Genomic DNA, 25,172 nt, shown 5'->3' with positions numbered 1-25,172 from the left:
TAAGATCTGATGCTTCCAAAAGTTTCCTTGCTTTACATTTTTTTTTTTACAATATTTCCTTAGTTATTCTTGACTTTCTCTTTCTGGAAATGAATTTTGTAAATCTTGTTCCCAGTCCATTAAAAAAAATTCCATCTTCTAATTGGGATGGTGATGAATATATAAATTAGTCAAAGGAAAATTATTATTTTTTATCTATTGATCCAACCTCCCTGTAAACAATATTTCTCCAGTTGTTTAAATCTGATTTTATTTGCATAAGATATTTTTTGTAATTTTGTTATATAGTTATATAATTTCTGGTTTTGTTTCGGCAATTGTACTCCCAGATATAGAGTGTGTAAAATTATTTTAAATCAGATTTTTTTTCTGTTACTTTTTGCAGAGTTTTGTTTTTGACATATAGGAATGCTGATTCCCGCCAAAGGCAGGCAAGGGCTCTGGAAAAGGAGAGGCAAAGTCCAGCCAGCCTTGGATGCCAAGTCTAAAACAACTCCGAGGACGGACCGCGAGCAATCCTCTTCAAGCGCCCAGAGACAAGGCCCAGAGACAAACCGAGGTTGCTTTCGGGGCTTTTGGAGAAGTTTATTCTCTGGAGGACGGTAGGGAGGGCTTGGAGCCTAGACTCCAGTTCCAGCTCTCCCCATTTCCCCCTCCCCCCCAAAGAGAAGAAGTGTGTGAAGGGACCCCTTTCAATCAAAAATTCGAGGTAGCACAGGGGTCCTCCAGACCAACCAAAAAAGTGAAGAAAGCCTCTGGGCTGGACGTGAACGTGTCTGAAGAGGGCAACATGTGGGGGCTAAATCCACAGAAGAAGTGGGGACTCCTGGTCTAGCTGGGAGGGGCTGGAGCCTCAGCAGAAGCACAGAGTGTTTTATCTCCCAAACTCTCTGAGAGTCAAGTTGAAGTCTGAGAGCTGGAGGCCTGAGTGAAGCTGGCCTGAGTGGGATGGCAGCCGGGCCCAGCGGTGCCACTGACTACCTGAAGACCTGGCCCTGGAAAGAAGGAACCAGCCGGCAGTGGGTACAGGGCCAGTGGGGCAAGGATGCAGCTGGCTGCCACGATTTGTAGGAGAGGGGACCTCTTGCTTTAGGGGTTCCTGGTCAGAGATTTTGGGCTTCCTGCTCAAAAGGAAACACTGAACAGAAGCTTGAGGAACTTTGTCACACACCACAATTAGAGGTGCTTAACATTCTTGTTTACAAAATTGCACTTGCAAAGAAGCCTCCCACCATTCAGATATATAGTGGGAACAGGAAAAAGGAGAATTCATCTTCAGAGGTGGACATTGAAGCAAAAAAGTTTTTACCCTCAAAAGAAATGTGCAATTGCTGCAAACCAAAAGGCAATAAATAGAACTAACTCAAAAAAGAATGTAAAAATCAAAGGAAATTGAGGAAAATGTAACCAAAAAAAAAAAAATCACTCCAAAGAAAAACAAAATCATATGGGGAAAAAAAAATGGAAACAAATCTGCAACCCAGGATAGGAATCTCAAGATGAAAATGATGTTTTGAAAAATTTAGATCAGCAAAGGGATGCCAGGGAAATGCTGAAAATCAAGAAATAATCAAACAAATTGGCAATATTGGAAATAAATAGAACAATGTGAAAGCTAAAAGACAGAGCTGGAGAACAGATTAGAAGAAAATAGAAAAGCATAGAAATTGAGTCCCGGAAAAGTGTGACCATAAAAAGAAACTTCCAAGAAGGAACCAGCCCCCAATGGGTACAGAGGCAGTGGGGCAGGGTTGCAGCTGGCTATCAGTATTTGCAGGAGAGGGAAACCCTTGCTCTGGGGTTCCTGTTTTGGGGGTTTTGGAGTTACCGGTCACAAGGAAACAGTGAAGGGAAGCTTGAGGAACCTTCCCGGCACACCACAGAGGTACTTAATCTCTTTTCTCAAAAATGTTTCTGCAAAGAAGAATCCCACCATTGAAATATATTATGGGAACAGGGAAAAGGAGAGTTCATCTTCAGACACTTAAGTAAAAAAGCTTTTACCCCAAAGAGTAATGTGCAATGGCTGTAACGCTTAAGAAAATATGTAGAACTTAAAAAAGAATTTAAAATCAAATGGAATGGACCGAAATGTAACCAAAAACAAACCTGTCCAAAAAAAAAAAAAAAAAAAAACCAACCCCTCAAAAAGCTTATGGGAAAAAAAGGAAACCAACTTACAATGAGGAAAGGAGTCTCAAAATGAAAATAATTCTTTGAAAAATGAAGATTGGCGATGGGAAGCCAGGGAATTGCAGAAAAATCAAGAAATAACAAAGCAAATTGAAATAAATAGAATGTGGGGAAAAATCTGAACAGAAACGAGTGCAAGGGATAATGTGGTAAAAAAAAATTACCCAGGCATGGATTGTGTCAATATAAAGTAATTATTAAATAAAATTTCAAAAAAAAAAAAAGGAAATAAATAGAATGTGAAACATAAAAGATCTGGAGAACAGATTAGAATAGAATAAAAGTGTAGAACTAGACTATGTGCAAAGGGTGATCCCAAACAGAACCTTCCAAGAAGGAACCAATGAGTCCAGATACAGTGGGCCATGGATGCAGTTGGCTGCCAGTCCTTGCAGGAGAGGCGAGAGCTTGCTTTGGGGCTCCTGGTCAGAGAGTTTGGGGTTCCTGGTCAGAGGGAAACACTGAAGAGAAACTTGAGGAACTTTCGCCCCACACCACAATTAGATGTGCTAAACCTCTTTTTGAAAAAATGCATCAGCAAAGAAGAATCCCACCATTGAAATATATTATGGGAACAGGGAAAAGGAGAATTCATCTTCAGAGGTGGACACTTAAGTCAAAAAGTTTTTACCCCAAAGAGAAATGTGCAATTGCTGCAAACCAAGAGAAAATATGTAGAACTACTCAAAAAAAGAATTTACAAATGAAATGAAATTGAGGAAAATGTAACCAAAAAAAAAAAATCCAAGAAAAACCAAAAGCCTATGGGAAAAAAAAGGAAACCAACTTGCAAAGGAGGAAAGGAATCTCAAGAAAAAATAATTCTTTGAAAATTGAAGATTGGCAATGGGAATCCAGGCAAATGCAGAAAAATCAAGAAATAAAACAAATTGGAAATATTGGAAATAAATAGAACAATGTGAAACATAAAAGATCTGGAGAAGAGATTAGAATAAAATAGAACCATGTAGAACTGGACTACCTGAAAAGTGGGACCAAAAAAAAAACCTTCGAAGAAGGAACCAGTCCCCAATGGGTACAGAGGCAGTGGGCCAGGGATGCAGCTGGCTACCAGTCCTTGCAGGAGAGGGGAGCTCTTGCTTTGGGGTTCCTATTTTTGGAGTTTGGGGATTACTGGTCAGAGGGAAACACTGAAGGGAAACTTGAGGAACCTTCCTCTCATACTACAGTTAGAGGTGCTTAATCTCGTTTTTTAAAAATTGCATCTGCAAAGATGAATCCCACCATTGAAATATATTACGGGAACAGGGAAAACGAGAGTTTATCTTCAGAGGAAGCCATTTCAGTAAAAAAAGCTTTTACTCCAAAGAGTAATGTGCAATGGCTGCAACCCCAAAGAAAATGTGTAGAAGTACTCAAAAAAAGAATTTAAAAAATCAAATCAAATAGAGGAAAATGTAACCAAAAAAAATCTCTCCAAGAAAAACCAAAAGCATATGGGGAAAAAAAAGGAAACCAACTTGCCAAGGAGGAAAGGAGTCCCGAGATGAAAAGAATTCTTTGAAAACTGAAGATTGGTAATGGGAAGCCAGGGAAATGCAGAACAATCAAGAAATAACAAAACCAATTGTAAACATTGGAAACAAATAGAAGAATGTGAAACATAAAAGACAGATCTGGAGAACATGTTAGAATATTAGTAGAATAGAAAACTGAATAACTTGATTACTGAAAAGTGTGACCAAAAATAGAACCTTGCAAGAAATAATTTGGGAATATTGTCCTGGAATGATAAATGAGGAGAAAATGTAGAAATAGGAAAAAAAAATCCCCATTTTCAACGACTTCAACGAAATCCATTGTGGAAAAGACATAGGAATAATAGTGCCAAATTTCAAAAACCCTCAGATGAAAGGGAAAATTTTGGAAGAAAGAAATTCAAATATGAATGTGTTAAAAATGGAATTGAACAAGACACGTCAGCAGCTCGGGAAAAGACTGGAAAGATATCCACCGAGGGTTGATTGTGAGGGGAGGCAGGAGATAGGGCAGGAAGGAAGGAGAAAGAACAGGCAGCATGGAGGGAGATGAACTGAGGGAGGGAGGGAAGAAGGGAAGACAGAGGGAAAAGATTGAGATAAAAGGGGAGGGAGGAAAACGAGAGAAGAGTTCAGAAGAGATCTTCCATTGGAAAGATTTCATCTAGTATTTTAGAATTTCTTTTCCATCTTGAAATTTCGTATTTTTCCAAATCGTTTTCAACATTCATTGTTGTCAGACTTTGTTGCCAATGTTTCTCTTTCACTCCCTTAATCTCATGTTCTCCAGACGGCAAGTGACCAAAATGAAATCATTACAATTCTTTTACCCATTTAACCACATTTCTCAGGTTGTGGAAGAAAAAATCCGATCCCGAGGCAAAAAACCAGGACAAAGGAAAGAAGCAGGAATCTGTGTGCGACCCCCCCCCCCCCCGGCTCAAAGGGGCTAGTTGGAGGCATCTCCAGATGCCCACAGAAAGCATGGATTCAGTCCTTGCAAGGAAAGGTGCCAGCACCCCAAGGGAGCAGCCTGGTGTGGGGCCCCAGGTGGGAAAGAGGGAATGGCTTAACTAGCAAAAGGCTGGGGTTCATTGGATGGACCGAAAAGGAAGCAACCACTGACCAATGACCAGCACGACTGTCTAGGTTGTTTGGGTCATATGAACTGCCTGAAATTTTGGCCTAGGATCTGATTTTTCTCCCCTACTGACCTTTACAAACAGGGATCATGTGACTGCCTGAAATTTAGAGCTAGGCTCTGACTTTTCTGTGCTACAATCCTCTGAGAATAGGGATCGTGTGATGTCCTGAAACAAAAACCTAAGGTCCTAGATAGAGCCTCTGAGACCTTGCCCTGGTCGGCGCAGTTCCTTTTTCACGCCACCTCACATCAGTCCCGATGCATTTCTTCCACTAGGACATCCTTGCTAGCAAGGCCTTCAGGCTGGTCCCTCTCCTCAGTACTAACTGTAAGCCGCCACCTACCATTTAGAAAGGGCCAACAACCTCACACGGGTGGAAGATTTCCAGAACCGCTTTAGCGAAGCAATCTTGGTCCATTCTAGTGCTTGAGTCCTCCAGCAAGCGGGCCAGAGGATAATGCTGCTTCAAGCAATGAGCAGCAATGGGAGACCCTGCTTCCACCAGCTCGCACCCTCCGACTGGGAAGCCCTGTCGTCACAGAGCCTCAACTGCCACCCGGCAGCCAGTGGTATCCATGGAACTCGAGCACTGTCCAGGCCCAAGGCCTTCGGGCCATTCTCCCATTCTTCTCCCCTCAAGCTGTCCTGACCCACATTCCTTTGAGACAAAGGGACAAAGGTCTCATCTTCTGGAGCTGCTTCAGCTGAAAAGGGCTGAAGAGCTGGCGGGGCCTATTGCGGTCCAGAGTGAGGACGGGACTTGCAGGCGGTGTCAGCAGCAGGGGGCTGCTGAGTGTCGGAATCGGGGATCCCGGGATTTGACCAACTAGTTGGAATTCCATGGCTTACACTCCGGAAGAAACAACTCTCAAGTCGATGAAACATGCAAGAGTCCAATATGAGCAAAAAAGGAGAAACAAATTGGGGTCAGAATGGGGGTCACTAGGGAGAGGAACTGGGGACCACACGGAGAGGACGACGGAGAGGGGAAGATAGTTATCATGGATGTCTCTCATCCAGCTTTTCCAGAATAAATTTCTAAGAACTTTCCCCCCCAATTTGTGCTTTTATTTCCTCAAAGGGGAACAGTGTGGCCTCCTGGAAGCATGATCTCCTTTAGCAACAATTCTAGAGACGTTTTCACTCTTCTAAGGGAAGGCTTTGAAAAGAGTTTTGAAGCCCCTGCCTGGGGCCCCTGTGTACAATCCATCTGGCAATCCTTCCCTAAGAATGTTGTACTCTTCCAGCTAGGCTTCAGAATGGGCCTTTAATGAGCCTTCAGAATTGTCTGGGAGCTCAATGAGGGAGTGTAGGAGTCGGGACTTGGGGACTTAAAGGTGCCCCGCTCAGGGGCATATAGGAAGCAGCACGGGACTGTATATGATGAAAACTAACAGAAAAGTCCAGGAAGAGCTTGCACTCATGGTCCCTTCTCCCCTAGATGGCAGGCAATCCAATATATATTATACATGTGAAAATATGACGCTTAAGGCAATATATGTAAGCTTACAAGTATTTTGCTGCACAAGAAAAATCAGATCCGGAACCAAAACTCTGAAAATGCAAGCGAACCAAATAATGAAAATATTATGTTGTGATCCAGACTCAATTCCCACAGTCTTCTCTCTGGGTGTAGATGGCTCTCTTCATCCCCAAATCATCTCCTTTTAAAAGAGAGCCACGTCCATCAGTATGGAGTACTGTATCATCTTCTTGTTGCCACGTACAATGACCTTGTCATCCTGCTCATTTCATTTAGCATCAGGTCATGTACCACCTTCCGACTGGGAAGCAGTCCCCTCTCCAGGCCCCTCTAAAATCAGCCCCCTGAGAGTTTCTTTTAGAAAAATAATATTCATCCTAAACAGTCCCATCTCAGAAAAAGAAATAGAACAAACTATCAATCAACTCCCTAAGAAAAAATCCCCAGGACCAGATGGTTTTACATGTGAATTCTACCAAACATTTAAAGAACAATTAATTCCAATGTTATAGAAATTATTTGAAAAAATAGGGATTGAAGGAGTCCTACCAAACTCCTTTTATGACACAGACGTGGTACTGATACCTAAACCAGGTAGGCTGAAAACAGAGAAAGAAAATTATAGACCAATCTCCCTAATGAATATTGATGCTAAAATCTTAAATAAAATATTAGCAAAAAGATTACAGAAAATCGTCACCAGGATAATACACTATGACCAAGTAGGATTTATACCAGGAATGCAGGGCTGGTTCAATATTAGGAAAACTATTAGCATAATTGACTATATCAATAACCAAACAAACAAAAACCATATGATCATCTCAATAGATGCAGAAAAAGCATTTGATAAAATCCAACATCCATTCCTAATAAAAACACTTGAGAGCATAGGAATAAATGGACTTTTGCTTAAAATAGTCAGGAGCATATATTTAAAACCATCAGTAAGCATCATATGCAATGGGGAAAAACTGGAACCTTTCCCAGTAAGATCTGGAGTGAAGCAAGGTTGCCCACTATCACCATTATTATTTAATATCGTATTAGAAACACTAGCCTCGGCAATAAGAGTCGAGAAAGATATTAAAGGAATTAGAGTAGGCAATGAGGAAACCAAACTATCACTCTTTGCAGATGATATGATGGTATACCTAGAGAACCCCAGGGATTCTACTAAAAAGCTATTGGAAATAATTCATAATTTTAGCAAAGTAGCTGGCTACAAAATAAATCCCCATAAATCCTCAACATTTTTATACATCACCAACAAAACCCAACAGCAAGAGATACAAAGAGAAATTCCATTCAGAATAACTGTTGATACCATAAAATATTTGGGAATCTATCTACCAAAGGAAAGTCAGGAATTATATGAGCAAAATTATAAAAATGTCTCCACACAAATAAAGTCAGACTTAAATAATTGGAAAAATATTAAGTGCTCTTGGATCGGCCGAGCTAACATAATAAAGATGACAATACTCCCTCAACTAATCTATTTATTTAGTGCTATACCAATCAGACTTCCAAGAAAATATTTTATTGATCTAGAAAAAATAACAACAAAATTCATATGGAACAATAAAAAGTCGAGAATCTCAAGGGAATTAATGAAAAAAAAATCAAATGAAGGTGGCCCAGCTGTACCTGATCTAAAATTATATTATAAAGCAGCAGTCACCAAAACCATTTGGTATTGGCTAAGAAATAGATTAGTGGATCAGTGGAAAAGGCTAGGTTCACAAGACAGAATAGTCAACTACAGCAATCTAGTGTTTGACAAACCCAAAGCCCCTAACTTCTGGGAAAAGAATTCATTATTTGATAAAAACTGCTGGGATAATTGGAAATTAGTATGGCAGAAATTAGGCATGGACCCACACTTAACACCATATACCAAGATAAGATCAAAATGGGTCTATGACCTAGGCATAAAGAACGAGATTATAAATAAATTAGAGGAACACAGAATAGTTTATCTCTCAGACTTGTGGAGGAGAAAGGAATTTGTGACCAAAGATGAACTAGAGACCATTACTGATCACAAAATAGAAAATTTTGATTCCATCAAATTAAAAAGCCTTTGTACAAATAAAACTAATGCAAACAAGATTAGAAGGGAAGCAACAAACTGGGAAAACATTTTCACAGTTAAAGGTTCTGATAAAGGCCTCATTTCCAAAATATATAGAGAACTGACTCAAATTTATAAGAAATCAAGCCATTCTCCAATTGATAAATGGTCAAAGGACATGAACAGACAATTTTCAGAGGATGAAATTGAAACTATTACCACTCATATGAAAGAGTGTTCCAAATCATTATTGATCAGAGAAATGCAAATTAAGACAACTCTGAGATACCACTACACACCTGTCAGACTGGCTAAGATGACAGGAAAAAATAATGATGAATGTTGGAGGGGATGCGGGAAAACTGGGACACTAATGCATTGTTGGTGGAGTTGTGAACGAATCCAACCATTCTGGAGAGCAATCTGGAATTATGCCCAAAAAATTATCAAATTGTGCATACCCTTTGATCCAGCAGTGTTTCTATTGGGCTTATATCCCAAAGAAATACTAAAGAAAGGAAAGGGACCTGTATGTGCCAAAATGTTTGTAGCAGCCCTGTTTGTAGTGGCTAGAAACTGGAAAATGAATGGATGCCCATCAATTGGAGAATGGCTGGGTAAATTGTGGTATATGAATGTTATGGAATATTATTGTTCTGTAAGAAATGACCAGCAGGATGAATACAGAGAGGACTGGCGAGACTTACATGAACTGATGCTAAGTGAAATGAGCAGAACCAGGAGATCATTATACACTTCGACAACGATATTGTATGAGGACATATTTTGATGGAAGTGGATTTCTTTGACAAAGAGAACTAACTGAGTTTCATTTGATAAATGACGGACAAAAGCAGCTACACCCAAAGAAAGAACACTGGGAAACGAATGTGAACTATCTGCATTTTTGTTTTTCTTCCCGGGTTATTTATACCTTCTGAATCCAATTCTCCCTATGCAACAAGAGAACTGTTCGGTTCTGCAAACATGTATTGTATCTAGGATATACTGCAACATATCCAACATATAAAGGACTGCTTGCCATCTAGGGGAGGGGGTGGAGGGAGGGAGGGAAAAAAAAATCGGAACAGAAACGAGTGTCAATATAAAGTAATTATTAAATAAAAATTAAAAAAAAATCAGGTCTAATTTAAAAATAAAGGACTTAGTACTTCTAAAATCAAATTTAGCATTAAAAAAAATAGAAAAATAATATTCCATAACATTCATACACCCTAGTTTATTCAGCCATTCTCCAACTGATGGGCATCCATTCAGGTTCCAGTTTCTTGCCACTGCAAAAAGGGCTGCCACAAACATTTTGGCACATGTGGGCCCCTTTCCCTCCTTTGAAGATCTCTTTGGGATATTAGCTCCATAGAAACCCTGCTGTATCCAAGGGGATACACATGTTGGTAGCCCTTTGGCTACCTGCCAGACTCTTCCCCTTCCCATTTGAAATAGACCTGTTCTGAAGTTCTCCAGAAACCTAAAGACGAAGAGACTGGAACTCTACATACAAAACCAAGCATTTTCCCAACCCGACAAGTGTACAAAACAGGGACAGAAGTCTCCTTCCCTATCCCATCCATGTATCTGGGGCCAAATCCTCCCCACAAAATCTACCCATGGACAACCCCAAGGCCACTGGCCTCCCCTGGGTCAGCCCCCCAGGACACTCTGCCTCGTGCTGTCCTTGGCCTAACCCTATGCCATGTGGTGTCACTGCTATCGCCACTAAGCTTTCCAAACCCACCTCTCCTCCTTAGAGCTAACTCTCTTAGGATGTTAAGTCCCTTTCAGGATTGTGCCTGACGGCCAAAGTCATGCCCCAAACTCGAGTTTCCTTTCTCCTGGCAAATGGCAAGATCCAGTAAAGAATGACCCTTTCTTTCCATCATTATTAAAACCCCTTTCTATGTTCTCCGACTCCATCTCGTAACTACCATTCTTGGCGTCCCTTCTGTTTCTCAATTTTTGGGTCTTGAAGCTACCTTTTGATACCAGCCAAAACATTCTGCTATTGTCTATCCCTCACATCTCCTGTCTCCCTCTCTCTTTTTCCCTCTTTCTACCATGCTGTCTCTTTCTTTCTATCAACCTATCACACATCAATAATCCTTTACAATTTTAGGTTTTAGTATTATGACAGTAACTCTATTTGATGAACAATTTCACAATTTCCATCAATCATAGCTGAAGAAACACAACATAGCTTTTCACAAAAATGGAGAGTTATCTCATTTAATTTATAGTCATTTCTAATTTCAACATACACACCAATTAAAACAAGTTTTTTCTTTAAATCAGTATTTTACCTTGGAGTATTCTTACAAGATGTTCCATTCAAACAATCAATTGCTTTTGTAAACCAATCTTTTTTGTCCCTTCTTTTTCAAACCATTCTTATTCATAATATATCTAATATCTAAATAACTGTGGTGGTATTTCAAAATTTATTTCATAAATTTCAGAAAACTTATACAAATGTCTAGGCAAAGTGATGAAATTTTAAAGCATAGATCAAAATTTTTACAAATTACCCAATAAACATTCAAAAAGCCACATATTTCATCTAGTTAGGGGATTTAACATGTGATCTATTAAGGTAAGTTACCAGGACTTTGTTTTATTCACCTATTTTTTTTTTTTTGCCACAAAATCATATCGAATACAGATTTAAATTTTCCGTAATGTTTCAATGTCTGCACACCAATTTCGAAGATTTTGTGATGAAAGTAAACAAATGCACGATTCTAGCACATACCAGAGATTAGTGATTGTCTCATGCAACCCTAATAGAGATTCATCATCTAAAATTTAAAACTCATCTTGATATCTGAGGAGATAGCCTTAAGTACAACATTCCAGATATAAAAGCCAATCACTAGACATTATTCCTACTTAGCAAAGCTGTAGATTATCATTCAAGTCATCCTTCATTGGGATCTTTGTAACTGCAACTAGTTATTGGTCAGGATAATAAGCTTAGTCACAAGATACTTTCAAGAAGCCTAACAAAACTTATAGAATTCCAGAAAATGAGTCCTCTTCCCTTTCCGGTTACTTTGTTTGACTGATGCCCTCTTTCTTTGTTCTCTTTCACCTGTCCCAATTGAGAGCTGCATACTCTCAGGTCTCCAGGCTTTAAAGTGCAAACCTGACCCAGATCCGTCTTGGGGGTGTGTGGGTTTTTGTTTTTTGTTTTTTGTTTTTTCAGATACAAACTTTTAGTTTAGAGAAAATTATCCACTCGATCAAGCCCTTTTTCCATCTTATTTTCGAGTTGATTTGTAGGACTATTAGGAGAATTATTAGAGAGCCTGAAATGAACCCTTTCACAACAAAGCTAGCAGTGCCTTGGCAAATTGGCTAAGTCAAATCCACAAGATGATTTCAAGAGAGGCAGACTTTCTATCCAGGGTGTGAGAGGAAGTTTGGTGACCAGCAGGGTGGTAGCAGACAAGCCTGGAGAGACTTGTAGGAAAAGGTGCTAAGTGAAGTGAGCAGAAGCAGGAGATCACTGTACATGGCAACACAAGATTGTAGGAGGACCAAATGTGATGGAAGTGGCTCTCTTCAACAATGAGGGGATTCAGGCCTATGCCAATGATCTTGTGATGATGAGCGTTACCTTACCCAGGGAGAGGACTGTGGGAACTGAGGGTAGATGACAATATAGGCTTTTCACACTTTTTCATCTGATTTGCTTGAAATTTTTCCTTCCCAGTTTGTTTTACTTTTTGATCTCCTTTTTCTTGTGCAGCAATGTAATTGTATAAATTGGCAGGCCTATTTTGGATGGAACATGTATTTTAGCCATGTTGAGCACATATTGGATTGCATGCTACCTAGGTGAGGGGGGGAAGGTGGGAATAATTGGAATGCAGGATTTTTCAAGGATCAAGGTGGAAAAAATGATCCTTGTTTATGTTTTGGAAATAAAAAACTTCAATAAAAATCAATGAAAGGAAGATTGACAACAGGGAATGAATGGAGGTAAAGAATATTAGGGAAGATAGAGAAGAGGAGAAGGAGGTAAAAGTCAGTTCTGTTGTCCTGACAATAAAGACAGCCAAATATCAGTTCTGGATTTGAACCAGAAAGAGAAAAGAAACAAAAGCTGAATCAAAGAAGTTTTACAAAGAAGAATATCCTATCCCCCTTCTCTCTGCACGTCAGATACAAATGTAGTTTTGTTTTTTCCTTTTTCATGGACAGTCAGACAAAGACAATGATTGAAAAAGTTAAATGTTGAGAGCTCTTTTGAATCTTTGGTAAAGATACACTCTCGGTGGAAGATGACAATGTATGTAATGAGAATCAGGGGGAAATAAAGTTTGAAACCCAATACAGGCAGAGGGGCATAGGTTGATGAAACTATGTAACCAACAAGGTTCCTGTTTCTACACATCTATTCCAGCCTTCCAATGACAGAGGAGATTGGAAGAAGGCAAGTGATAGAACAGAAAAAGGGTTCCATGTGAGGTCATCAGTACCTCACAAAGAGTTAGTAGGATAAAAGAGCAGGAATCTCAAGCGCCCGTGCTCTGTGCGGGAGAGAGAGTGAGCGTGAGAGAGCGAGAGAGAGCGAGAGCGAGTGAGAGAGCGAGAGAGCGCCAGAGCCAGAGGCAGGGAGAGCGAGTGGGAGAGAGGCGGAAGGAGGAGAGGAGGAGAGAGGTAGAAGGAGAAGGAGAGGAGAGAAGAGAAGGAGAGAGGTGGTCGGAGCGAGAGAAGGAGAGAGGTGGTAGGAGCGAGAGAGGGAGAGAGGGAGTAGGGGGGAGGGGCCGGGGAAGGGGAGGGGAGGGCGGTGGGGAAAGGGAGGGAGAGGGAGGGAGTGGGAGGGAAGATTGTTGTGGGAGAAAGAAAGGAGAGGGTTGGGACAGGGAGAAGGGGAATAGATAGAGAGAAGATAGAGATAGATAGAGAGTAGATAGAGATAGAGATAGAGTAGATAGAGATAGAGATAGAGTAGATAGAGATAGAGATAGAGAGAAGATAGAGATAGATATAGACAGAGATAGAGATAGAGATAGAGATAGAGTAGATAGAGATAGAGATAGATATAGACAGAGATAGAGATAGAGATAGAGAAGATAGAGATAGATATAGGGAAGCTAGAGATAGAGCTAGAGATAGAGAAATAGAGATAGATATAGCCAAGATAGAGATAGATATAGAGTAGATAGAGATAGATATAGAGTAGATAGAGCTAGAGATAGAGAAGATAGAGATAGATATTGAGTAGATAGAGATAGATATAGAGAAGATACAGATAGATATAGAATAGATAGAGATAGAGAGAAGATAGAGTTAGATATAGTGTAGATAGAGATAGATATAAAGTAGATAGAGCTAGAGATAGAGAAAATTGATAGTTATATAGAGAAGATAGCGATAGATAGAGACAGATTTAGAGAAAAGATAGAAATAGAAACAGTAGAAATAGAAGAGAGTGTGATAGAGACAGAGTGAGACAGAGAGTGCAAGGAGGGAGAGTGAGAGAAAGAGAGAGACTGTGTGTGTGTGTGTGTGTGTGTGTGTGTGTTTGTGTGTGTGTTTTTGTTTGTGTGTGTCTGTTCGTTCCATATCCTGATTCCTCACCCACTAAGGGATTGCCTTGTTTTTCGCATCTTCGAGAAGCTCTCAGAGGTAGGAGGATTTACAAATGATATAGAGTATCCTGGGGATGGGGTTAGCCAAATATGTATAGAAGGAAGAATGAGGTCGTTGGTATTTTTTTTGGGGGGGTGAGGTGTGTTATTTTGTGGGAAGTCGTGGTTTCTAGAGATCTGAGAGACATACCTTGTACCAGCAATAGGAGATGGACAAGATGGTGGTTCCTCTGTACTCAATGGGGGGAGCAGCTAGGATACAACTGAGATCATAAGAGAGAACCCTCTTCTGTAGACTCTGTTGCGGTAACTCAAACTATCAGAGACTCACTTCCAAAGAAAATAGCTTTTGTTGTTATCCTGAAGAAGCTTCTCTGTTCTTATGTAGAACAAAGACATGGGCCTGGGGCTTAGGAGGACCTGTGTTTCCAATTCAACCTCACACAGAGTTGAGTGTTGCTGAGGCAAACCATTTCACCTGCTTGCCTCCATTTCCTCACTGGGTGGTTGTAAGGATCCAACGAGATGGTATATTGGGAAAGGCTGTTGAGGACAGTGGAAAGGATGGAAGAGAGGTGCTTCCTCTCTTTCTTTTTCTCCTTGAGATGACCTCAAGACTGCCTCCAAATCCTCATTGTTAGAGCATTCAAACAATTCCATCCATTGGGGAATCAAGCTGAACCGTGTGCATCCCCTTGGGTGGAAAGGAGAGGAGTTCTTCACCTCGTTCTGACAATTGACACTCTGACAACTATTCCATCTTTCTCCAAACCATATTTCAAATTCATAAACAAATTCTTTGCAATCTCAAAATGTATATGTTTTCCATTTTCTTTTGATTAGAGGAGGTGGGCAAGTTTATTTATTGTACCTGGAGATATCCAATGTAGGTGTAAAAAATCCCTTTCTCCTGTAGTTGGGGAGCCAATCTGTCATTTCTTCTTAGAGAGGTCGTGTGCTTCAAAACACTGAAAGGGTTAAGAAAGGTTAGTCCAGGGTAGGCCCACACTGTAGTTAGGACTTTGGCCTTAGGTCTTGTGCATCTGAGAATACAAATAGGAGAGAACTCTTTGGGGAAAGCAGCAGCAGGGATGGGAGCCCATGGACAGTAAGCCTGACAGGTCCATAGGATGTTGTGAAATCAAAGAAAATTGGAATGATTCTCAGAAATTTTGTGCTTTGGGTAGTGTGATAGAAGTTACCCGCCACAGCAAACCAATGAACTTTACAGGTTCTGCTTTCTACTGACAGACACTTTGCCTACAAGGTTCCATCCTCTTGTTTTTCTATTGACATAGAAGGGAGTTTCTCAGTTGCTGCCTTTGGATTCCTTTGAATGATGAGGAGAGAGGAAAGAAGGGATGGAGAAAGGGGGAAACAGGGAAGGGACCTTTAGGAATGGATCAAACTGGATAAAATGGAAAAAAAAAGATTTTTATCAATTGTGTTGAGGCTGGCTCTACTGTAAAAACACATAGGATGATGAAAGGCCATAGCTGGGCTGTGCCCAGTGAGCTGTCCGGGCTTTCTTGTACTGCTTGCTGCTCCTTTAGCTGGGAAGATGGGGTAGTTATTGGAACCAAAGCTTAGTGTTAATTTGTTGACATTTTCTTCCCTCAGGAATTCCCTCGGCTTCAACATGGGGAAGAAAACTCAGATATTGCCCCACGGTGAGAATCAATTAATCAACAAACATGTAGTCATACTTGTTCTTTTATCAGTCACTATATTAAAGGAGGAAGAGACACCCCAAAATTCATTCTAAGAGGAAAGGCCAAAAGCTCACAAACAAGAATATGCCAGATCCATCTCGAGGATAGAAAAGTAATGTGTCAAGGCATGATCCTAATGGAACAATCAGGTTAACAGAAGAGGTTAGGAGACAGGGGAACAGGGTGAACTGGTTGCTAGCTCCGTGAGGGAAGAAAAGAAGACCTCTGCGGAAAAAAAAAACAGGTTGAGGAAGGAATTCAAAGATGCCTAACTCGATGGCTCCTATGTGGGCTAAGCAAAGGGAAGAGTGGTGGCTGCCTGAGCCGGCACACCTGGTGGACAGGAAAGGGAATTTCAGAAGAGGGCAGAGAGTGCAGGACAAAGAACAGGTTCTCTTTTGGACACTTGGAGCTTCTGGTGCAGTTGGGCAAATGGGACAAAATGTTCAAGAGAGATGATGTGGGAATTTGGGAAGAGAGCTCAAGTGAGAGACTGAAGCAGGTTCAATCCACCTGGGAGTGGTTAAGCTTGATGTGATAACATTGCGACCTAGGAGGATGCTTTCAACTGCTTAGGACATGATCAATATTCTGAGAGGTAAAAGGAGTATCCACACTCAGAGGGTAAGGGGTATGAGTGGAATTGGAAGGGATAATATCTTTTTTAAAAATGATGGAAAGGACTGCTATAGGAATGTACAGGAAGAGGGGAAAAGAGAAGTGAATGGTGTAAATGATCTACCATAAGAAAGAGAGGCTAGAAAAAAGTTTTCTCATCGAATGGAAGAGGGAGAGGAGAAGTTGGTTGAGTGAACCTTATTCTTAGTGGTATTGGTTCAAATAGGAGGCACCATAAATACTGAATAGGGCCATGGAACTCTATCTTAGTCTGCAGGAAAATAGGAGGGGAATGGAATATGGGAAGGGGAAGATGATAAAAGAACAGGTCATTTTGGGCAAGTCATTGATCAGTAATGAAACACTTTTGAGGAAAGAGACTGAAAAGAAAGAGAATAAATGGGGGGAAATACAATGATCAACGGGAAATGGAAAAACCATTTTTGAAACCCATTTCTCTGATGAGATATCATTGTTCTCTGGGAAATGATGAGCAGAATGTTTTCAGAGGGGGAAAAAAACCCTGCAAAGTCTTCCTTGAAGAGGGTGAAATATGCCCTATATGAAGTGACAGCAATATTCTGGGGTGACCATTTGAAAATGATTTGGTTTTTCCCAGTAGCACAATCATCTACAACTCCTCTGAAGGACTTAGACAAACAAACAAATCCTATCGATTCACAGATTAGGAATAATTATATCTGAATACAGAGAGAAGCATTCTCTATTTCTCTTTTGATGGCTCTACTTTTCACTTAATTTTTCTTGAGGTGTTTCTTTTTGATTAAGGTGGGAGATGTATGTTTTTATTCACAACTTTGATGGAAAAGTTGGCCTAGTTTGAAATGTGGTTTCTTAATTGTGGGTGGGAATCCGGGAAAGAAGCTAGAAAGCAAAAATCTTAAAAACAAATGTAAAAGGAAAAAATGTGAATGTAACTAGGGGACAATATTCAAGAAATTCAATAAAAAGCCAAAAATATCTTCCCTTTTGTACTTTGGAAGTTCTAAGAGTAATTTTGCATTTTAATTAGTAAAACTCAACTGAATGAGAATGTGAGAAATGACAGTGCAGAGTTTAGAAAAGTGAGAAAGGGGGAAGAATGAATGGAGGCCAGAGTCAATCCACATTATCTGCTGTGGGCCAAGCTCCACAGTAAGCACTGGGGGGATGCAAAGAATGGCCCAAGCCGGGCTCTGGTCCGGAGGAGCTCCCAGTCTAAGGCGGTGAGCCCCTACAAACAACTGTACAAACAAGAGGGTTACCAGAAAAATAGGAAGGAATGAAGTTGTCTCTTGGGCTTCCTCCCAGTATGTGAACGAGGGAGAGCATATGCAAGAGCACACTGACAAGGGTCCGGTTGTCCTCCAAAGGCCAGGGATCCCTGGGGGTAAATCCTAAACCGTGAGCCGCTCCTATCTTTCCCCCGCCCAAATCTGCTTGCCGATTCGTTCCCCTTTGTTCATATGGTCCCTTCTTCATTCACAGACTTGGTCCCGGAGGAGAAGAGCTTTTTCCAGAAGGCCAAATCCCTTTTCCCAGGTCCCCCTCATCGGGTTACTCCCTGCTCCTCAAGCAGTGATGAGCAAGTGCTGGATGTGGAGGGCCAGAACGGCATCCCGGCTGCCGCCTCAGCAAGGCAGGAGGAGGAGGTAGCGGGCCCATCCTGGGGGCCAAGTTCAGCTTTGGCGGCTCCTTCTAGTTCGCTGGAAGTTCCCCTGCTTCTGGAGGAACTATTCCCTCCTGGTTTGCCCAGGGTCCTGGAGAAAGTCATGCAGGCCTGGGCTGACAAGAGCCACAGGGACACAAGATCCGAGACATCCTCCTCCGAGATCACCTCGGAATCCTCTTCCACATGGGACCAAGGGGACGATTCTGAAGCCGAGGAAGAACAAACGCGAGTCATCTCGATCAAAAAGACCTTTGGTGATCCAAGCAGCAAGAAAGTGCATCCAGCCCCTCCCACAGAATGCACCACGTGCCAGGAAATGCCCCACGAGCCCTCCTTCAATTGGCCCCTAGCAAAAGATGCTCAAGGCCAACAAGAGAGCCCAGCCTCTTCCCCCGCCAAAGGCAGGCAAGGGCTCTGGAAAAGGAGAGGCAAAGTCCAGCCAGCCTTGGATGCCAAGTCTAAAACAACTCCGAGGACGGACCGCGAGCAATCCTCTTCAAGCGCCCAGAGACAAGGCCCAGAGACAAACCGAGGTTGCTTTCGGGGCTTTTGGAGAAGTTTATTCTCTGGAGGACGGTAGGGAGGGCTTGGAGCCTAGACTCCAGTTCCAGCTCTCCCCATTTCCCCCTCCCCCCCAAAGAGAAGAAGTGTGTGAAGGGACCCCTTTCAATCAAAAATTCGAGGTAGCACAGGGGTCCTCCAGACCAACCAAAAAAGTGAAGAAAGCCTCTGGGCTGGACGTGAACGTGTCTGAAGAGGGCAACATGTGGGGGCTAAATCCACAGAAGAAGTGGGGACTCCTGGTCTAGCTGGGAGGGGCTGGAGCCTCAGCAGAAGCACAGAGTGTTTTATCTCCCAAACTCTCTGAGAGTCAAGTTGAAGTCTGAGAGCTGGAGGCCTGAGTGAAGCTGGCCTGAGTGGGATGGCAGCCGGGCCCAGCGGTGCCACTGACTACCTGAAGACCTGGCCCTGGAAAGAAGGAACCAGCCGGCAGTGGGTACAGGGCCAGTGGGGCAAGGATGCAGCTGGCTGCCACGATTTGTAGGAGAGGGGACCTCTTGCTTTAGGGGTTCCTGGTCAGAGATTTTGGGCTTCCTGCTCAAAAGGAAACACTGAACAGAAGCTTGAGGAACTTTGTCACACACCACAATTAGAGGTGCTTAACATTCTTGTTTACAAAATTGCACTTGCAAAGAAGCCTCCCACCATTCAGATATATAGTGGGAACAGGAAAAAGGAGAATTCATCTTCAGAGGTGGACATTGAAGCAAAAAAGTTTTTACCCTCAAAAGAAATGTGCAATTGCTGCAAACCAAAAGGCAATAAATAGAACTAACTCAAAAAAGAATGTAAAAATCAAAGGAAATTGAGGAAAATGTAACCAAAAAAAAAAAAATCACTCCAAAGAAAAACAAAATCATATGGGGAAAAAAAAATGGAAACAAATCTGCAACCCAGGATAGGAATCTCAAGATGAAAATGATGTTTTGAAAAATTTAGATCAGCAAAGGGATGCCAGGGAAATGCTGAAAATCAAGAAATAATCAAACAAATTGGCAATATTGGAAATAAATAGAACAATGTGAAAGCTAAAAGACAGAGCTGGAGAACAGATTAGAAGAAAATAGAAAAGCATAGAAATTGAGTCCCGGAAAAGTGTGACCATAAAAAGAAACTTCCAAGAAGGAACCAGCCCCCAATGGGTACAGAGGCAGTGGGGCAGGGTTGCAGCTGGCTATCAGTATTTGCAGGAGAGGGAAACCCTTGCTCTGGGGTTCCTGTTTTGGGGGTTTTGGAGTTACCGGTCACAAGGAAACAGTGAAGGGAAGCTTGAGGAACCTTCCCGGCACACCACAGAGGTACTTAATCTCTTTTCTCAAAAATGTTTCTGCAAAGAAGAATCCCACCATTGAAATATATTATGGGAACAGGGAAAAGGAGAGTTCATCTTCAGACACTTAAGTAAAAAAGCTTTTACCCCAAAGAGTAATGTGCAATGGCTGTAACGCTTAAGAAAATATGTAGAACTTAAAAAAGAATTTAAAATCAAATGGAATGGACCGAAATGTAACCAAAAACAAACCTGTCCAAAAAAAAAAAAAAAAAAAAACCAACCCCTCAAAAAGCTTATGGGAAAAAAAGGAAACCAACTTACAATGAGGAAAGGAGTCTCAAAATGAAAATAATTCTTTGAAAAATGAAGATTGGCGATGGGAAGCCAGGGAATTGCAGAAAAATCAAGAAATAACAAAGCAAATTGAAATAAATAGAATGTGGGGAAAAATCTGAACAGAAACGAGTGCAAGGGATAATGTGGTAAAAAAAAATTACCCAGGCATGGATTGTGTCAATATAAAGTAATTATTAAATAAAATTTCAAAAAAAAAAAAAGGAAATAAATAGAATGTGAAACATAAAAGATCTGGAGAACAGATTAGAATAGAATAAAAGTGTAGAACTAGACTATGTGCAAAGGGTGATCCCAAACAGAACCTTCCAAGAAGGAACCAATGAGTCCAGATACAGTGGGCCATGGATGCAGTTGGCTGCCAGTCCTTGCAGGAGAGGCGAGAGCTTGCTTTGGGGCTCCTGGTCAGAGAGTTTGGGGTTCCTGGTCAGAGGGAAACACTGAAGAGAAACTTGAGGAACTTTCGCCCCACACCACAATTAGATGTGCTAAACCTCTTTTTGAAAAAATGCATCAGCAAAGAAGAATCCCACCATTGAAATATATTATGGGAACAGGGAAAAGGAGAATTCATCTTCAGAGGTGGACACTTAAGTCAAAAAGTTTTTACCCCAAAGAGAAATGTGCAATTGCTGCAAACCAAGAGAAAATATGTAGAACTACTCAAAAAAGAATTTACAAATGAAATGAAATTGAGGAAAATGTAACCAAAAAAAAAAAAAATCCAAGAAAAACCAAAAGCCTATGGGAAAAAAAGGAAACCAACTTGCAAAGGAGGAAAGGAATCTCAAGAAAAAATAATTCTTTGAAAATTGAAGATTGGCAATGGGAATCCAGGCAAATGCAGAAAAATCAAGAAATAAAACAAATTGGAAATATTGGAAATAAATAGAACAATGTGAAACATAAAAGATCTGGAGAAGAGATTAGAATAAAATAGAACCATGTAGAACTGGACTACCTGAAAAGTGGGACCAAAAAAAAAACCTTCGAAGAAGGAACCAGTCCCCAATGGGTACAGAGGCAGTGGGCCAGGGATGCAGCTGGCTACCAGTCCTTGCAGGAGAGGGGAGCTCTTGCTTTGGGGTTCCTATTTTTGGAGTTTGGGGATTACTGGTCAGAGGGAAACACTGAAGGGAAACTTGAGGAACCTTCCTCTCATACTACAGTTAGAGGTGCTTAATCTCGTTTTTTAAAAATTGCATCTGCAAAGATGAATCCCACCATTGAAATATATTACGGGAACAGGGAAAACGAGAGTTTATCTTCAGAGGAAGCCATTTCAGTAAAAAAAGCTTTTACTCCAAAGAGTAATGTGCAATGGCTGCAACCCCAAAGAAAATGTGTAGAAGTACTCAAAAAAGAATTTAAAAAATCAAATCAAATAGAGGAAAATGTAACCAAAAAAAATCTCTCCAAGAAAAACCAAAAGCATATGGGGAAAAAAAAGGAAACCAACTTGCCAAGGAGGAAAGGAGTCCCGAGATGAAAAGAATTCTTTGAAAACTGAAGATTGGTAATGGGAAGCCAGGGAAATGCAGAACAATCAAGAAATAACAAAACCAATTGTAAACATTGGAAACAAATAGAAGAATGTGAAACATAAAAGACAGATCTGGAGAACATGTTAGAATATTAGTAGAATAGAAAACTGAATAACTTGATTACTGAAAAGTGTGACCAAAAATAGAACCTTGCAAGAAATAATTTGGGAATATTGTCCTGGAATGATAAATGAGGAGAAAATGTAGAAATAGGAAAAAAAAATCCCCATTTTCAACGACTTCAACGAAATCCATTGTGGAAAAGACATAGGAATAATAGTGCCAAATTTCAAAAACCCTCAGATGAAAGGGAAAATTTTGGAAGAAAGAAATTCAAATATGAATGTGTTAAAAATGGAATTGAACAAGACACGTCAGCAGCTCGGGAAAAGACTGGAAAGATATCCACCGAGGGTTGATTGTGAGGGGAGGCAGGAGATAGGGCAGGAAGGAAGGAGAAAGAACAGGCAGCATGGAGGGAGATGAACTGAGGGAGGGAGGGAAGAAGGGAAGACAGAGGGAAAAGATTGAGATAAAAGGGGAGGGAGGAAAACGAGAGAAGAGTTCAGAAGAGATCTTCCATTGGAAAGATTTCATCTAGTATTTTAGAATTTCTTTTCCATCTTGAAATTTCGTATTTTTCCAAATCGTTTTCAACATTCATTGTTGTCAGACTTTGTTGCCAATGTTTCTCTTTCACTCCCTTAATCTCATGTTCTCCAGACGGCAAGTGACCAAAATGAAATCATTACAATTCTTTTACCCATTTAACCACATTTCTCAGGTTGTGGAAGAAAAAATCCGATCCCGAGGCAAAAAACCAGGACAAAGGAAAGAAGCAGGAATCTGTGTGCGACCCCCCCCCCCCCCGGCTCAAAGGGGCTAGTTGGAGGCATCTCCAGATGCCCACAGAAAGCATGGATTCAGTCCTTGCAAGGAAAGGTGCCAGCACCCCAAGGGAGCAGCCTGGTGTGGGGCCCCAGGTGGGAAAGAGGGAATGGCTTAACTAGCAAAAGGCTGGGGTTCATTGGATGGACCGAAAAGGAAGCAACCACTGACCAATGACCAGCACGACTGTCTAGGTTGTTTGGGTCATATGAACTGCCTGAAATTTTGGCCTAGGATCTGATTTTTCTCCCCTACTGACCTTTACAAACAGGGATCATGTGACTGCCTGAAATTTAGAGCTAGGCTCTGACTTTTCTGTGCTACAATCCTCTGAGAATAGGGATCGTGTGATGTCCTGAAACAAAAACCTAAGGTCCTAGATAGAGCCTCTGAGACCTTGCCCTGGTCGGCGCAGTTCCTTTTTCACGCCACCTCACATCAGTCCCGATGCATTTCTTCCACTAGGACATCCTTGCTAGCAAGGCCTTCAGGCTGGTCCCTCTCCTCAGTACTAACTGTAAGCCGCCACCTACCATTTAGAAAGGGCCAACAACCTCACACGGGTGGAAGATTTCCAGAACCGCTTTAGCGAAGCAATCTTGGTCCATTCTAGTGCTTGAGTCCTCCAGCAAGCGGGCCAGAGGATAATGCTGCTTCAAGCAATGAGCAGCAATGGGAGACCCTGCTTCCACCAGCTCGCACCCTCCGACTGGGAAGCCCTGTCGTCACAGAGCCTCAACTGCCACCCGGCAGCCAGTGGTATCCATGGAACTCGAGCACTGTCCAGGCCCAAGGCCTTCGGGCCATTCTCCCATTCTTCTCCCCTCAAGCTGTCCTGACCCACATTCCTTTGAGACAAAGGGACAAAGGTCTCATCTTCTGGAGCTGCTTCAGCTGAAAAGGGCTGAAGAGCTGGCGGGGCCTATTGCGGTCCAGAGTGAGGACGGGACTTGCAGGCGGTGTCAGCAGCAGGGGGCTGCTGAGTGTCGGAATCGGGGATCCCGGGATTTGACCAACTAGTTGGAATTCCATGGCTTACACTCCGGAAGAAACAACTCTCAAGTCGATGAAACATGCAAGAGTCCAATATGAGCAAAAAAGGAGAAACAAATTGGGGTCAGAATGGGGGTCACTAGGGAGAGGAACTGGGGACCACACGGAGAGGACGACGGAGAGGGGAAGATAGTTATCATGGATGTCTCTCATCCAGCTTTTCCAGAATAAATTTCTAAGAACTTTCCCCCCAATTTGTGCTTTTATTTCCTCAAAGGGGAACAGTGTGGCCTCCTGGAAGCATGATCTCCTTTAGCAACAATTCTAGAGACGTTTTCACTCTTCTAAGGGAAGGCTTTGAAAAGAGTTTTGAAGCCCCTGCCTGGGGCCCCTGTGTACAATCCATCTGGCAATCCTTCCCTAAGAATGTTGTACTCTTCCAGCTAGGCTTCAGAATGGGCCTTTAATGAGCCTTCAGAATTGTCTGGGAGCTCAATGAGGGAGTGTAGGAGTCGGGACTTGGGGACTTAAAGGTGCCCCGCTCAGGGGCATATAGGAAGCAGCACGGGACTGTATATGATGAAAACTAACAGAAAAGTCCAGGAAGAGCTTGCACTCATGGTCCCTTCTCCCCTAGATGGCAGGCAATCCAATATATATTATACATGTGAAAATATGACGCTTAAGGCAATATATGTAAGCTTACAAGTATTTTGCTGCACAAGAAAAATCAGATCCGGAACCAAAACTCTGAAAATGCAAGCGAACCAAATAATGAAAATATTATGTTGTGATCCAGACTCAATTCCCACAGTCTTCTCTCTGGGTGTAGATGGCTCTCTTCATCCCCAAATCATCTCCTTTTAAAAGAGAGCCACGTCCATCAGTATGGAGTACTGTATCATCTTCTTGTTGCCACGTACAATGACCTTGTCATCCTGCTCATTTCATTTAGCATCAGGTCATGTACCACCTTCCGACTGGGAAGCAGTCCCCTCTCCAGGCCCCTCTAAAATCAGCCCCCTGAGAGTTTCTTTTAGAAAAATAATATTCATCCTAAACAGTCCCATCTCAGAAAAAGAAATAGAACAAACTATCAATCAACTCCCTAAGAAAAAATCCCAGGACCAGATGGTTTTACATGTGAATTCTACCAAACATTTAAAGAACAATTAATTCCAATGTTATAGAAATTATTTGAAAAAATAGGGATTGAAGGAGTCCTACCAAACTCCTTTTATGACACAGACGTGGTACTGATACCTAAACCAGGTAGGCTGAAAACAGAGAAAGAAAATTATAGACCAATCTCCCTAATGAATATTGATGCTAAAATCTTAAATAAAATATTAGCAAAAAGATTACAGAAAATCGTCACCAGGATAATACACTATGACCAAGTAGGATTTATACCAGGAATGCAGGGCTGGTTCAATATTAGGAAAACTATTAGCATAATTGACTATATCAATAACCAAACAAACAAAAACCATATGATCATCTCAATAGATGCAGAAAAAGCATTTGATAAAATCCAACATCCAT

The 25,172-nt window shown here is 41.5% G+C and overlaps 1 protein-coding gene across 3 annotated transcripts in view; it reads left to right on the top strand.

Moving 5' to 3' along the window:
• The window catches only part of LOC127543025 (uncharacterized), an 89,182-nt gene extending 67,526 nt beyond the window's left edge, over positions 1 to 21,656 (top strand). Inside the window, exons 1-3 of one of the 3 annotated variants that reach the window (XM_051968986.1) lie at positions 13,932 to 14,049; positions 15,633 to 15,682; positions 17,831 to 21,656. In XM_051968986.1, coding sequence (XP_051824946.1) covers positions 15,652 to 15,682; positions 17,831 to 18,594 — 795 coding nt within the window. In that variant the 5' untranslated portion in view covers positions 13,932 to 14,049; positions 15,633 to 15,651 and the 3' untranslated portion in view covers positions 18,595 to 21,656. Of the gene's footprint in view, positions 1 to 13,931; positions 14,050 to 15,632; positions 15,683 to 17,830 lie in introns of those variants that run through there. The other 2 variants (XM_051968987.1, XM_051968985.1) reach the window with 2 other exon arrangements.
• The last annotated feature ends 3,516 nt before the right edge of the window (positions 21,657 to 25,172 follow it).

Source organism: Antechinus flavipes, chromosome X, assembly GCF_016432865.1.
Source record: "Antechinus flavipes isolate AdamAnt ecotype Samford, QLD, Australia chromosome X, AdamAnt_v2, whole genome shotgun sequence".
NCBI classification, from domain to species: Eukaryota; Metazoa; Chordata; class Mammalia; order Dasyuromorphia; family Dasyuridae; genus Antechinus; species Antechinus flavipes.
Note: the sequence above shows the minus strand (reverse complement) of the source record. Positions and strands in the feature narration are given on the sequence as shown.